Here is a 13,727-nt window from a genome sequence, read left to right as displayed (position 1 = left end):
ACTTGCACACATAATACGTCACAATCAAGCAGCCAAGCAAGATGGTGCTCGTCGCGCTGCTGCTGTGCCTGTTCTCGCTGCTCCATGGAGCTCGCGCAGAGTTCACCGAGCGACTGACATTGCGTCCACTTCCTGCCGTCAACCAAGTTCTTGGACACTTCGAGTTCTCCGTAGACGAGCCCTCCCATCTCGACGCCGAGTCGCTTTTTCCTAACGTGCTGCGTCAGATCCTCGACAAGCACGACGCTGAGTCGCTACATTTGACCTTCTCTGTCGGGAGGTACGCAGACTGGCGCTTCGGCTCAGCGCAGAGTTTCAACAACTCCGGATTTGCCCACGCACCCTTCGGCGCTCGACTGCAGGTAGCTCTACGAGGTGACGCCAATACCCAGCAACGATGGCGAGGCATCACATCGGAGCTGGGCGGCATCTTCTCAGCATCACTGAACCAGATGGACGACACAGTGGTTGCGAGCTTATTGGCAGGCTCCACACCATCAGAGTTTGGCGCCTTCCCCACGACTAACACCGACCCCAAGCTGGTGTTTCTCCACGGATCGCTTGCGCGCGAGGAGCTCTGCACGGAGAACTTGACGCCCTGGCTCAAGATGCTACCTTGTCGAGCAATCGCTGGACTGGGGAGCCTTATTGATCCTATTAATGCAGTGTCGGGGGAGTATCTCTCACTGTCGCTGTTTGCTGAGCGATCTACTGACGGCAACTGGAGACTCCGCCAACACTTGACGATGGTGCAAAGCCCTACCAAACATAACAAAGCACGCTGGAGTCTTGGTTCACTGTTCTTTGCAAATGACCAGCCCAACACAGATCTTACTGCATGTCTGCTGGCTACCGAGAGTGTTATTCACACGGAAGGCATGGAGTCGTTCGATGTGGTGACCACCAATCTGCACGAAAAACCCGTGCCACTTTCTGACCCGTGGTTCGGAGACTGGAAATTGGCGGCTGAAGAAGCTGCTTTGAGAAGCAATTACAAGGCACAGCAGGATGTCGTGTCCGCACACCGCTTCGTCACTGGATACGGCCAAGTGCGGGGTGGCATCGCAGTTCAGCTCAAGAACAATCATCCGTCGTGTGGCATGCACGTGACGTATCACGATGTCATTCCATGGTATCTTCGTATCTTCTTCCACACGTTCCGAGCTACCGCCGATAGTAGCGAGGAGAAAGCTCAGGAGTTGATTCAAACGTTTGATTTTGTACCAGCCGAGCTACGTGGACGCCCCAACCAGTTGCGCCTCAAGGCTTTCCTTCCGGCCAATTCAACTTTGGCCTTCTCACTTCAGATGGAAAAAGCATTTCTGCGCTTATCGGAACATCCGCCAGATGCCAACCGTGGCTTCGACATCGCCTCGGGTGTGGCTACCTTTGACGTGTTGGAGGCATCGTCGATCTGTAACAATGAAGCCGTGGCTCCTTTTACTACCACGTTATTCACGGAGCCTCTACTCGTGCCGCTACCGACACCTGACTTCAGTATGCCGTACAACGTCATTACCATGACCTCGACTGTCGTCGCCTTCTTCGTAGGCACGATGCTTAACACACTCCTTCGCAAGGCTCCTCGTATTAAGCAAATGATGACAAGTAACCCGAATGCAACCAAGTGAGTAAAGAGAATACGCGATTTACGATCATAAATATACGCGATGTCCCTCGCGTACGTTATCTATCTCCTCTCGAGGACCCATGTGGAACTTATTAACATGATGCTATCGCTTGTATATGGGCTACAATAGTTGTCATGAGAATTATTTACACAACACTCTTGAATACCGGCTGATGCGAAGTAGCCGCTGTGGTGTGTTGCTTTCCATTGCCGTTGCAATGGCCATTACTGTGTGCATTGACAGTCGCCGAGTAGTTTCGACCCGACTCGATAGCTCCGCACGTGAGGCAGAAGAAGGCCCAAACGCTCCAAAATAGGACGATGCGGAATCCGATACGGTATGTACAGGCAGCGTTGCAGGATCCGACACTTCCGAGATCACTTGGATCTGCATCTGCGTCAGCACTGGGGTCGATGATGAAATTCATGATGAAACCAGGAATGTAGTTCGATGCTGCATATCCGAAGAGGTTGTAGCTGGCGTATGCCACTGAAGAGGCCAGTGGACGCAACCGGGGTGGAGCTGCTGAGATGACGATGCCTGAACAGGCTGGAAGAATGCTACCTCCGCAAAATAACATGAGCCACAGGAACACTGCGATGGAGAAAGTGTTGTGCACATACGACACTGGCAAAGACGCCAGACATCCGGCACCTCCAAGCACCATGCACACCCGTAGCGCTTGCATTTGATGGTATGGACCCGAGTAGCCACCGAACTGATCGATCAGCCACCCACCGAAGAACACGCCCATGATAGGGCCCGTGCCACTCACTATCAGATAGGACAGGTGGATCTCGTACATGGAGCCCTCGGTGTTGGTCTCCAAATACAACGTCGTCCAGAATTGCACTCCAGCAACCACGAAGAATAATCCGGACAAACCCATGACGATAAACACGTAGACTCTGTGCTGCAGCAATAGCCACAGGTTGCTCCACCTCGAAGCGTTCTCCTCCTCTTCATGTGACGCCAACGATCGAAGTCTGTAGACGTTGTTATCCGAATGATTCATCAAAACGTTTTCGTCATCGCCCGCCGTCTCCACACCAGTATCCACATCTTCATCTGCATCCACAATGACGATGGAGCGGCGACGAGTCGAGCGCAGTCGGATGTGCTCCCGCGGAACGAAAAATATCAAGATAGACAGCGGAAGAATGAGCGCGAATTGGGTCAGGAACGGCCAACGCCAGCAGTAGATTCCATGACAAAGTCGCATGGAGGCGTCGTCGATACCTTCGCCGATGTCGGCGCTTGCATTGATCCCCAGTACAGCCTTCGATAAAGCGGACACGACACTTTGCAACGCTGTCGCAGCCTCATCTGGCCCCTGTGATGCAAGCCAGATCGTGACTGAACCGGCGAAGTAGCCAAGTGTGATACCGACGGGCACCGCGCCTTGCAGATAGCTCATCCACGTGCCGCGCTTGGCCTTGGGGGCGTAGTCGTGCACCCATAGCGGCGAGTACACGCAGCTGAAGGCTTGTGTAAGCCCAACGAAGCCGCGCAATGAGATGAGAAGAGACTTGGAGTACCAAGTCGAGGTGGGGGTGCACGCAAGGCCGAGAACAGCCAGGTTGTTAACCACGAGCGAGACACCAAGCAGCTGTCGCGGGTCGAAGCGACGGAAGAGCGTACTACACCAGGGCGACGCGAGCGAAATGGAGATGTACACAATGGCACCCAGAAGTCCCTGCTCCTGCGGGCTTAGGCGGAATGTGAGCGTGAATTGCTGCAGCAGCGACGGCACCGCGCCAGCCTCCAGGTACATGAACACTTGTGTGATGACGAGGAATTTGAAGAGATACTCGCATGATTCTCGGCGTAGCGCGGTAGACGATGGCAGAAGTGGCGACGTGGGAGGTGTGTCCACGGCCCCGTAGCCGCTGGCGCTCGAGTGGACGCGAGACAACGCGGTAGCGGTCATGGCGAGCGGAAGGCGGAATGTGCCGCTAGACGTGCGTAATAATGGCAAATCTGATTCCTGTGTCAGGAGATCTCTCATCGACCAATAAAACGAGCTTCAGAAATGGCTGATTCTGATGTTTCACTGACCAATCAGAAGACGCGTAATAGCGTATTTTTCTGGTCTCTTTTTCGATTTTTACAATAAGTAATGTAGCCATCGAGTCAGCGGTCAGTACAGTACATGCAGCAGTCAGCGGCGCAGTCATTGCGATGGCAACTATAATACCGTGCATGTAGATCGGCACGGTGATTGCTTCTTGCTACATGTAATGTTTGTAAAGAATAAGTTGAGGCGTCTCTGCTGAGCGAGCACTGGGCGGTCACACTGAGACAGCAAGTGCGTCGTTCCCAGACAGCAAATGTGTCGCTCCCACAAAATTCTTTGGCGTAGCTTTGTTGCACGGCTCGCAGCGTTGTCGAACTTCGACTCCAAGAGTGCAGCCAGCGAAGCGATGCCCGCGCAATGCTTGACATGCATGACCACCAGGTAGGTGGTGACATTCTCATTGCTTCGCAGTCTGCCAGCCCTTGAGTCAGATGCAAGCCTACAGTGGAGGTCACCACATTCCAGCTGTGGCTGCGCCAAACCCCTAGCTTGAACGGCTGTCAAGCAGCTTAATGCAAGTTGTGCACGTTCGTATCGCTTCAGTCTGGATGGAACGCTACAGCAACAGCAATATGCAGAGCAACGCATGGCCACAGACCACCGAGAGGATCCCATTAATCTACTTATTCGTAATCTACAGCTCTTGAAACATTTACGCATGGGAGCCCCGGTCGCATTGCCATTACACGGCGGCACTTTGTCAGGATACATAGCTGATATGCCGTCTACGGTCAGTGCTTCGCGGTGCGCATGACGCGGGCTTCCCGTTGACATGCGTTGGCGAGACGCGCTTGTGCGCGTTGGCGCTGGAACTGAATCCAGTCCTGGGTCTCCCGCTCGTCCTCCGTGTCTTCTCCGTCCGAACACTCGTCGTTCTCGTCCACGAGCCCACAGGCGTAGAAATCCCAGAGCGGGTTCGCTGGTGCCGAGCACTGGCTAGACGACTCCGCTGCCGCCACACGGCGTTGCAGCGCGCTCAGTCCCTTGTCGTCGCTGACCGTTGTCGACATGGCAAGATAGACGATCTGGAATCGTCGAGCGCGGCCGCTCGAGCTTGGAGAGGAGTCGCACGTGGCACAGCGCAGGTAAATCTGCAAATGGCAAATGGCAGTCACGACGTCCGCTCGCTACACCTGCGCATCTCTCGGTAACCAATGAATTTCAATGCGACACTTTCTTGGCACTGACGTCAATGCGCTGCACTTTTCGTCCCGCATGCGGCGACCGACACCGCAAAGTCTCACCAGGATGACCCGTCCGCGGAAGTTCCTTCGTTGCAAACGCCTCGATGGTCCACCAGGGCTCGCAGGCAAAAGTTTGGCGCAAGTTTCAGTCAAGACGAATGCTCGCCAGGTTGTTGCAAATTAACCGCGTCAATTATTTCATCGCTACACGAAAACTAGATTGTACGAATCGTCCACCACCACGAGCGCCTCTCGGATGCCATTGGAAGCGGGTGGAGCCTCCGTCTGCTGATGGAGACTGCCCTTGCCACGCTTGCCTTTGCTCATCTTGCGCTGGATGCCGTCCACCAGCTCGCGCGCGTCCTTGGCGAGCTGCTCGTTGCGCGTCATCTTGACATCCACGAATTGTCTGTTATCCAAATCCAGCGCCATTGTAATAGGACGTCTCGAACTGCTGGAGTCTTCGCTCTTGTGCTTCTCGACTTGCTCTTCGTCATAGAAATACTGCTCTGCGTCTAGCACGCGAGTACGCTCTGCACCAGTCTCGTCGAGTCGCACAAGCTCTTCCATGTGTTGCTGGGCGGCATGATCGGCCGTGGCTGCATCCGCCTCATAACGCAGTTCAGTATCACAGAAAGCGCAGCGGCGTGCGCCATTGTACTCAATGCGTCCGCAACGCAGGCAGTTAATGATAAGCGCGTTGTTGAGCAGTCCCGCTGCCCCCTTCTTGCTCTTCTTGCTGGGTTTGAGGCGCGAGTTCACCGCAGTCGGCCTAGGAACCAACCCCTGTTGCTCCTCCAATGTTGCCACAGTTTCTCCTTTGCCTGAACTGGCGGTGGACGGCTTAGACGAGAACAGCCGCGTGCTGATGTGCTCTGCCCGGCTGGCTGGGATGCCCAGTAGCTCAATGAGGTAGCTGGACACCTCCTGCTTGGAGTGGAAGGTGCTCGTGATGTAGGCCACGATCTCATCCACCTCCGCGAAGCCCAACGCGCTCACCAGCTCGGTCTTAAGCCACGCCTTCGTCTCAGTGTTCATCATGACGTTGCTGCTTGGGTTGAAAAAGTTTTTTGGACTATGGTGTTTTGCACTCAACTACGGTGAAAGAAATGGCTACATTTTTGCAGTGATCGAAATGTCCTTCTTGCTTGGAGATGACTACGCAAGCAGCAGCGAGAGTGAGAGTGATGCAGAGGGGTCGGTGGCGACTGGGACAGTGAATCAAGAGGTGACGAAGGAGGCGGGATCCCCCGTGCAGCTCCTGCCGTCCGCCGACAGCGTCTTGTCCAGCGTGTCGGCTACGACGGCATCGTTTCTGCCTCCTAAATCTGGTGCCAAGGCTCAGAGCACCGTCCAGCCTTTCGACTTGTTGGAAGAGCAGGAGACGCAGCGACGAGAGCAAGAGAAGCAGGATGTGGAGAAAATAGAGATATCCGAGACACGCAGAATCGACCGCAAGCGTCCTCTGCCGGAATTGGCGACTCGAGCACAACCGACTAAGCGCGAGAAGAAGGATGCAAAGGAGCGCGTTAAGAACCAGCGTCTCAAGGGTCAAGCTGGCATCGGGTCCGATTTCCGTGCCTGGAAATCCGAGACAGAGATGGCGCTGCGGCAGCAGTTCGACTAGAGGACGATGAAACATGGTTCAAATGGTGGAGCTCGAGAAGTGATGGCTACATTTTCATCCACCTTTTTCGTTTTGAGTTTTGTCTGAGGTGATTAATTGCTGCAGGTGATCCCGTGCATATCTTGAAACGTCGCGCGATCCAAAAAGTAGAACAGAACGGCTGGTCGTGGCGGATCTTTCTGGCAAAGACAAATCTTGAAAAGGTGTCATTTCTGGATTCGTGGTGAAAAACATCAAGCACGATGGAATTCTTCGCACGTCTGGGCAACTTCGTGCTTGGTGAACCCGAGGAGGAGACGGAGGAAGAGCAACAATTGCGTCGTCGCAACCGCGCCAAGCGCCAGCTGCAGGCCAAGAGCCAACGCGGCATCATCCTCGAAGATCTGGAGAGCGCCGTGAAAGGGCTACAGCTCTTCATGGACGCCAAGAAAGGCACTAGCAACAATAATTGTCGAAGTAGCTCTATGGACGATGGGTCAGATACAACGTCAATGTCCAATGACGACAATGACAGTCCGAAGGCAGCGATGATGGAGAGCACGGACGATGCTCGGGAACTGCTCCTAAACGACGAGCAAGCGGTAGTCAACTTGCTGTGTACGCAGTTGGATCGCTGTATTTCCCATGGTCTGCGTCTGCTAGAGGCAGACGAATCAAGTACCGGAGCCACCGTCAAGTTCTTTGGCGTTGTCAAGTGGACATGCACTCGGATGGAAGCCATTCGTCAAAAGCAAATGGTGGAAGCCATGCACCGCGCCGCAGCGGCTCCAAAAGGACCAACGTCCTCTACAAACAGCAAAGTGTGCGAGGTCGTGACTTCCAGTGTCGAAGCAGACCTCCCTCGCCACGTTCGCGGTCTGGTGGGTGCTGTCCGTTCCGCTATTGGCCTCACTAACGTGCACACTGACGAAGGCAAAGCACGAGCTTTCATCCGCCAAGCACTCAACACGCACGTGTTGCAATCTAGTCTGAGTATGGTGCTATCGGAGACCAATCTCGACTTGTTAGCATCATATTACACCGAGTTCGCTCTCTTTCGTCAACGTGACGAGGTCAAGATGTTCCTCAATCTCCTGTCTGGACTGGACAATCTCCCATTTGCATTCTTAATTGACGACCCACGACTGGATCTGGCTCCGGAAACCTTGCCATTCTCGCGTCCTTTGCCTCGTCCGAAGGCGCGAAAGAGCAAGAAGCAAGCACCTAAGCTCATTGATCCCGAGGATATGGTGAGTGGACGCGTGCGTCTCTGCCAAGCCGACGATGAGACCGACATGTTGGCTGAGAAACTCGTTTCCCACCATGAACTTCGACTGGCGTTTAACTCCCGCAAAGGTGGCAATCCCTTGTCCGAGACATTGAGGCAAGCAGCTCAGTCCCAGAAGATGGAGGATGCAGCAACTGCGGTTCTTCGTTTCTTGGAGCTGGGGTATCCAGAGTACGACGTGTTCGGCAGCGACTTGCTCGATGTATTGTGCAATCCGTTCTTGAGCGGTATGGCTCGCTTCGAGACTGCTCTGGGTCTTCCTGATGTCGCTGAAGCTTGTTTCTGTTATTTGTACGAGCACGTGGACTCTCCTGGTCTCTTTCAAGCACATTTGCAGGCCAGCCACGTCATGGAACTGCGTGACACGATTGAAGAACTTGGCGGTTTTCATCGGAAGATGGCAGTGGATCCTCATGAAGTTGTGGCGATTTTGCTTCAGTATCTGTGGGAACTGCCTGATCCTCTTCTCACGGAAGAGCGATTGGACAGATTCTTGGTTTGTGCTGGTCGGCCAGGCAGCGGAATGTCGGAAGAGGAGTGCAAGGCGGTTCTTGTGGTTCTAGTCAACGATCTGCCGTGGTACTGCAAACCTCTGCTTGAACGCTTGTGTCACTGGGTATCGGTGGCGCTGCAACCGCGCCATGCTGAGAAGAATGGACTTACGGTGTATGCGATAGCTAACTGTTTGGCTCCACTGCTGCTTCGAGGAAGACACAGCGAGCGCTTCCACGATTTCGAGGACTCAAGCTACCGCAAATATCCTGTTGGATATCAGCATCGGACTTCTGTCCGCTCTCGCTTGATGCCGGACGAAGAAGACTACTTGTCGACCTTCCCAGGTAATAGCTTGGGTCTCCCGTCTGATGCTCGAGAAGTTCGCCACAAAACACGTGATGCCGAAGAAGCTGTCCAAGTGATTGCCATGTTGTTCAGGGAGCAAGAAGCTGTACTGCGTGACTTCCGAGCTGAGCTCTGCTCACGTCGCTCCCAGTTACGTGACAAGGTGCGACGTCTGGAAACTCTCCGTTTCGGTATGGAGGATCCATTGGACATGACAAACGAGAGCCATGTCGCTCTACTCAAGCGGCTATGGGACGCCCTGCTAGTACCGGAGAACGAAGAAAGCGACTCAGTATTGTCAGCTTCTAGCAACAGTGAGAGTGAAGTCGGTGGTGTTGACGTCGCTGCGATGCTGGCTTCACCTCGCTGGAAATGCAGTGGATTCCACACGGATAATCCGCTCGGTGGTTTCCGTGGCGGAGGTGTATTAGCACTTGAGTGCCTTGTTTACTTTTTGGAGGAATATCCAGAGAAAGCGCGTGCGATGATGGAGCGTAATGCCGTAGCTGGTGGCAACCGCTATCCGTTCCCAGTTGCGAGTATCAATGTGATGCGGATGATGATGCACTTGTTGATGCTTGACGAGGCTCCTGATGTGTGCACCAAGCTCGTCCTGCATTCTGTGGAGACCAACGATGATACTTCCCCGGCAGTGGTGATGAAGCTACGAGTAGCCGAGCGTGTGAGCCGTACGCCATTCTGGCGTGTGTTTGATGACCAAAAGGCTTTCTTCAAGCTACATGCCATGGCGTTCATGCTGCTGGACTTGCACTGGGTGCACTCTGGAGCGACGCAGATGGGATTCCAGCCTGTGCTGGATGCCACGCGACGCCAAATGGGTTGGCTACTAGAACAAGCTCCGATCTCAGTCGAAGAGATGTGGACGACGTGGATGAAAGTGCGAGAGCTAGACGCGACCAAATTCACTGGACCCACAAATTTTGACTCGAGTGCGATGACTTCACCAACCTCCTCGGCGTCGTCTGCACTGGAAAACGAGCGCGTAGCTCAACAAATGACTCGCAACTTGTCGACAAAAGTCGAGGACGATGCAGAGCAACCACAAGAGGGCACTTCAGCCACACCCGCTGCTGGATAGTGTCGTGACAAATTTCATCTAAAACTTTTTTTTCTTGTTTCTAGCTACAATATTGTACTCGTGTGTGAGGGTATTGCTACACACCTGCAGTGGTGGATGGATACTTGACATAGATGGATTTACCATCCCGTGAGATTGTCTTGCCTCCGGGGTGACGATCGCACCAGCCGCCACCGTTGCGAGCGCGCCAGAAGCAAAAGTACGAGTAGAGATTGCACTTAGTAGGCACATGGTCCACGACGTAGTGGAAGGCGTCTTCATTGTCTCCCTGTTGGAACGGGTAGTCGATCCAGTTGAACTTGCTGAGCTTGGGATTGTTGTCCTTCTCGCCGATCATGTGGTTGCAAGTGTTGAGGTAGATGTACGGGCGATGAGTCTGCGGGTGCAGCTTCCAGCCCGAGCAGGCGACGTCTATCTGGTAGTGGTGCATGAGCGAGAACCAGTTGCCGAGGTCCTTCTTCTCGCCCTGCGCCCACTGCTGCTTGCCGCCGTGGTCCTGCGAGTAAATGGAGGCCCAAGGGACGGCAGCGTCCGGATCCAGGTCGACATTTCTACACCGAATGAGAGAGATGCCAACATAAGTATAAAGCCTTGATAATAGAGCGTCGAGGACGTACCGGAATTCCATGTAGTTGATGTCGGCTGTACGCTTGTAAGTCCGCCGGTTGAAGGTGCGGTAACAGAGCGTGGCTAGTGAGTTTTCGATCTCCTCCTGCACGCGGTTATAGCTGGACTCACCGGCAAATACAATGCAAAGCTTGCAGAATAAGTGGCCAGACTGATCGTCGCGTTCGAAGCGGTAGAACACTTTGACCAGATCGTTGCGGTTCTTGATGTCCACGTCTGGCTGGACGAAAATGGGCAGACAACGGTGCAGCCACGCGATCTCGGCATTTGTAGTGTCTTCCTCAAGACACACAGAGCTGACGCTGGCGGCGCCTTCGCTGGCTGTCGATAGGGGGCCGTCAGGAGTCTGACTCATGCTGGCGATGGAAGGAGAGCGGCGGAATGACGATTGACGGGAATACTGACTGGTCGAAGCTAAAAATAGCTGGTGCGAGATCCATAGTGAAGCTCATACAAAGGTTCTGAATACATCTGATACAGGTCGATGACATTACAGTAGTCGAAATGCGTGTTAAAACGCTTCAACTTGATAAAATATTTCTGACAGAAGATTAAAGTGGTTTTTCTTACTTAGTGACCTCCAGGGATCATATCTTCACCCGGCTCAATGGCAGTGTTCTCAGCAGCACTAGACAACTGCATCTCCTCCGTCAAGTGGCTCGTGTGGAAGCTCAAAATCACGAACACCCAAAAGTGGATCAGCATAACATAACACAACATTCCGAGGCGAGCGAAAGGAGCCTGTAGAAATACTCGACCGAGGAAAAGCAGCCAGCGATCCAGCACATCCAGCGCCGTCAGCACTCGGTGGCTACGCTCCACCACTGGAGCCACACGAGATATCACGTGGGCCATGCGGTTCGGTCGAGAGCGCATGCCGCCTCTTCCAACCTTCCCAACAGGAGTTGCCATTTCCATATCGTCAATGCCGCCGTTTTGCTCCATCCGAGTCAGTTTCTCTTCGGCGCGCTGCGCCCGCAACGTCACGTCTTGGAGACGTACGTCCATCGTCGTCACACGGCTGCGCAAGGAGTCGATCGTCTCCTGTTTCTCAATCAACCGGTTCGTCAGACGTTGGATGCGCAACTCGCCATTGGCAGCCGCAGCAACACTACTGTGAGACGATAATTGGTTCACCTGCTCCTTCAGTCTCATGTTCTCTTGTGACGTTGCCTCCTGTTGCCGCGATGAATTCTCCTGTGCAGTCTGCAAAGCTTGCTTTAGTCGACGCACTTCTTCAGTCAGAGTGATGATCTCTTGTTTCTGAACTTCATTCTTTCGTGATTCGTCATGCAACGACTTCTTCGTAAGTACCAACGTCTGCTGTACCCGTCGATAGTCATCATTCATCGACGCAAAATTGGAGTTTGCACCAAAATGAGAAGGCCCAGAGCTAATATTCCCATTCACTCCGTTGGTTTGAGAGGCTGCAGCAGCAGCAGCAGCTTCTTTTGCTTTCGCCAGCTCACGCTCCAGATTGGCCACATTGTTCACTAGCTCCGTGTTGGTGCTCTCCAGCTGCGACTGGCGTGAAAACATGGCATTCTTCGACTCTGCATATTCACGTTTCAAGTTGTTCATAGCCGCCAGTGTATCTTGTAGTTCCGATCGGAGCGACTCAATCAACTGCTCAGACTCGTTGCTAGCTGACGCTGCAGAGGTCCACAACGTGTCCTTCGACTCCACCGCCTTCGCTAATTCAGCCTTCAGTGACGCGATTTCATCTGTGTACTGTGCTTTCGCCTCTGTTAGAACGTCTAGATCTGCCTTCATTGCACGCAATTGGTTGTCTTTCATCTCCAGCGCTTGGATGAAGTTCTGCTCGTCCGAGTTCTTGTCCTGCTGAAGGACGGACATCTGCTTGCATTAAAGTAAAGTTCGTGAGTAGAAATTATCTTAACAAAGGGACAGTGCTTAATACAAACCTCGTGTTGCACTTGAGCGATCTTCTCCTTGCACTCCTGCTCCAGAGCAACAAGTTCTTCCTCGCAGATCTGCATGCTCTTCTGCGTGCTACTCAGCTGCTTGTCCTTCAAACGCAACTCATTCTTCACTCGTGCCAATTCCTTGTGCAGTCGAGTGCACTCTCCCTCAGTCGAGCCCGATTGCGACCCGCTGTTGCTCAAAGGAGGGTTTCCACCTCTTCCTGAGGATACATTCTCCAGCTGCGTTGAGATGGCACTCACCAGTCCCGCCAGCTTATTACTCGAGTTTGAGCGAGGGGGCGTGTTGTTCACACCACTAACCACAGTTGCCTTGGTCTGACTGGAGTTGGTACTCGATGTGCCATCCTATTGGTCCCCACGCAGATTACAAAAAACCAAGTTGTTAGAAAACGATGCTCTACTGTAAACTACACCACCTACAGCAACTACAGCAGCCTACCGTCGACAACGGGGCCTCCTCGCTTGCGGGATCTTCCAGCCCTACAATATCCACGGCGCTGGGCGCACTTCCGCCAGATGCATGGCTCGTTCTCAGCAGCTCTGCGTCTTCCCCCTCCTCTTCAGTCCCTGTTGCGAGTTATTGGACAAATATTAGGGCGGAATCGAAAGAGATTAGTGTGCTAAGCGCTACGACACACGTACCGGCAAGGGTGAGCGCGGCCTGTTGGTCCACGGACTCGAGCAGCGAGCCCGCGAGTTCTAACGAAGAGCTGACCCAGTTCATCCTCGAAAGTGAGACGATTTATCTTGAAGAAATTAAGAGGATGATGGAAGTCATTATTTGAGGTTTCACCTCAAATAAAAAACAGAACTTTTCCAGTTAGGTGTAAATTTAATGTAGATTCTGGAATTTTGGAGTTGAGATAAAATTTAGAGGCTAAGTTTATGTACTTCGCAACTCGAGATGCATTAATGAGCGGAAAGCTAATCGACCACCCTGGTGCCTATGCGATAAAACGAGGAGTATGGAACTTAACTGTCAAAACCGTAGATCAAGTCCAGGCAAAACTTGCTGAAATCTAAAATGTTTACATTTATTGAAGGTGTGTCCATTGAGGCAATGCCTTGTCAGAGCTAAGCGTGCTCGAGTTAGTTCGAGACGGATATAGCTAGTAGGAACTCTCCTTTGCAATAACTACCTGATATAATTCTAAGTTTTATCCTCACTCAACGATAACATGATTTTCGATATGAATTGTCAAATACCCACCGTCATACGGAACTCATTACTACGATGGAGCCTCAGAGTTCAATTGGGTCTTACCATATAAAGCTTCAATTGAAACATAAAAAAGTTTAAAATAAAATAGAAGGCTACCTTATATCATTGTCAGTAACTACTTGATATACGATACCGCACTAAAAAGAGAAAATGTCGAGACATTGTAAAAATGGATATTAAGATGCTGTGAATCCTCTTGGAATATGG

At 52.7% G+C, this 13,727-nt stretch overlaps 8 protein-coding genes across 9 annotated transcripts; 3 read left to right on the top strand and 5 right to left on the bottom strand.

Moving 5' to 3' along the window:
* Positions 1-17: 17 nt before the first annotated feature.
* PPTG_03955 (hypothetical protein) lies at positions 18-1,801 on the top strand. Its single transcript, XM_008897757.1, has one exon. It carries the CDS (start codon positions 42-44, stop codon positions 1,629-1,631), a length of 1,590 nt encoding a protein of 529 aa, XP_008896005.1. The 5' UTR covers positions 18-41; the 3' UTR covers positions 1,632-1,801.
* On the bottom strand, positions 1,623-3,636 carry PPTG_03954 (hypothetical protein). The gene has a single exon (XM_008897756.1). It carries the CDS (start codon positions 3,559-3,561, stop codon positions 1,777-1,779), a length of 1,785 nt encoding a protein of 594 aa, XP_008896004.1. The 5' UTR covers positions 3,562-3,636; the 3' UTR covers positions 1,623-1,776.
* Positions 3,637-4,439: 803 nt separating this feature from the next.
* PPTG_03953 (hypothetical protein) lies at positions 4,440-4,718 on the bottom strand (the record flags this gene model as incomplete). Its single annotated transcript, XM_008897755.1, has 1 exon — positions 4,440-4,718. One exon carries the CDS (start codon positions 4,716-4,718, stop codon positions 4,440-4,442), a length of 279 nt encoding a protein of 92 aa, XP_008896003.1.
* Positions 4,719-5,096: 378 nt separating this feature from the next.
* Positions 5,097-5,933, bottom strand: PPTG_03952 (hypothetical protein; the record flags this gene model as incomplete). Its single annotated transcript, XM_008897754.1, has 1 exon — positions 5,097-5,933. The coding sequence occupies one exon, from the start codon at positions 5,931-5,933 to the stop codon at positions 5,097-5,099; it is 837 nt and encodes a 278-aa protein (XP_008896002.1).
* A 94-nt stretch (positions 5,934-6,027) lies between these two features.
* Positions 6,028-6,519, top strand: PPTG_03951 (hypothetical protein; the record flags this gene model as incomplete). The annotated part of the gene is made up of 1 exon (XM_008897753.1): positions 6,028-6,519. The coding sequence occupies one exon, from the start codon at positions 6,028-6,030 to the stop codon at positions 6,517-6,519; it is 492 nt and encodes a 163-aa protein (XP_008896001.1).
* Positions 6,520-6,761: 242 nt separating this feature from the next.
* PPTG_03950 (hypothetical protein) lies at positions 6,762-9,725 on the top strand (the record flags this gene model as incomplete). The annotated part of the gene is made up of 1 exon (XM_008897752.1): positions 6,762-9,725. The coding sequence occupies one exon, from the start codon at positions 6,762-6,764 to the stop codon at positions 9,723-9,725; it is 2,964 nt and encodes a 987-aa protein (XP_008896000.1).
* Positions 9,636-10,761, bottom strand: PPTG_03949. Of its 2 annotated transcripts, XM_008897751.1 has the most exons (3): positions 10,464-10,761; positions 10,343-10,367; positions 9,636-10,276 (listed from the first exon to the last, which is right to left on the bottom strand). In XM_008897751.1, the coding sequence occupies exons 1-3, from the start codon at positions 10,705-10,707 to the stop codon at positions 9,802-9,804; spliced, it is 744 nt and encodes a 247-aa protein (XP_008895999.1). In that variant the 5' UTR covers positions 10,708-10,761; the 3' UTR covers positions 9,636-9,801. The 2 variants fall into 2 exon arrangements, with proteins under 2 accessions (XP_008895999.1, XP_008895998.1); XM_008897750.1 differs by having other exon boundaries at positions 10,343-10,761.
* A 61-nt stretch (positions 10,762-10,822) lies between these two features.
* PPTG_03948 (hypothetical protein) lies at positions 10,823-13,051 on the bottom strand. The gene is made up of 4 exons (XM_008897749.1): positions 12,941-13,051; positions 12,738-12,865; positions 12,278-12,643; positions 10,823-12,209 (listed from the first exon to the last, which is right to left on the bottom strand). Exons 1-4 carry the CDS (start codon positions 13,020-13,022, stop codon positions 10,923-10,925), a joined length of 1,863 nt encoding a protein of 620 aa, XP_008895997.1. The 5' UTR covers positions 13,023-13,051; the 3' UTR covers positions 10,823-10,922.
* Between the last annotated feature and the right edge of the window lie 676 nt (positions 13,052-13,727).

The sequence above is a fragment of the Phytophthora parasitica genome (assembly GCF_000247585.1).
Source record: "Phytophthora parasitica INRA-310 unplaced genomic scaffold supercont2.6, whole genome shotgun sequence".
Lineage (NCBI taxonomy): Eukaryota > Oomycota > Peronosporomycetes > Peronosporales > Peronosporaceae > Phytophthora > Phytophthora nicotianae.
Note: the sequence above shows the minus strand (reverse complement) of the source record. Positions and strands in the feature narration are given on the sequence as shown.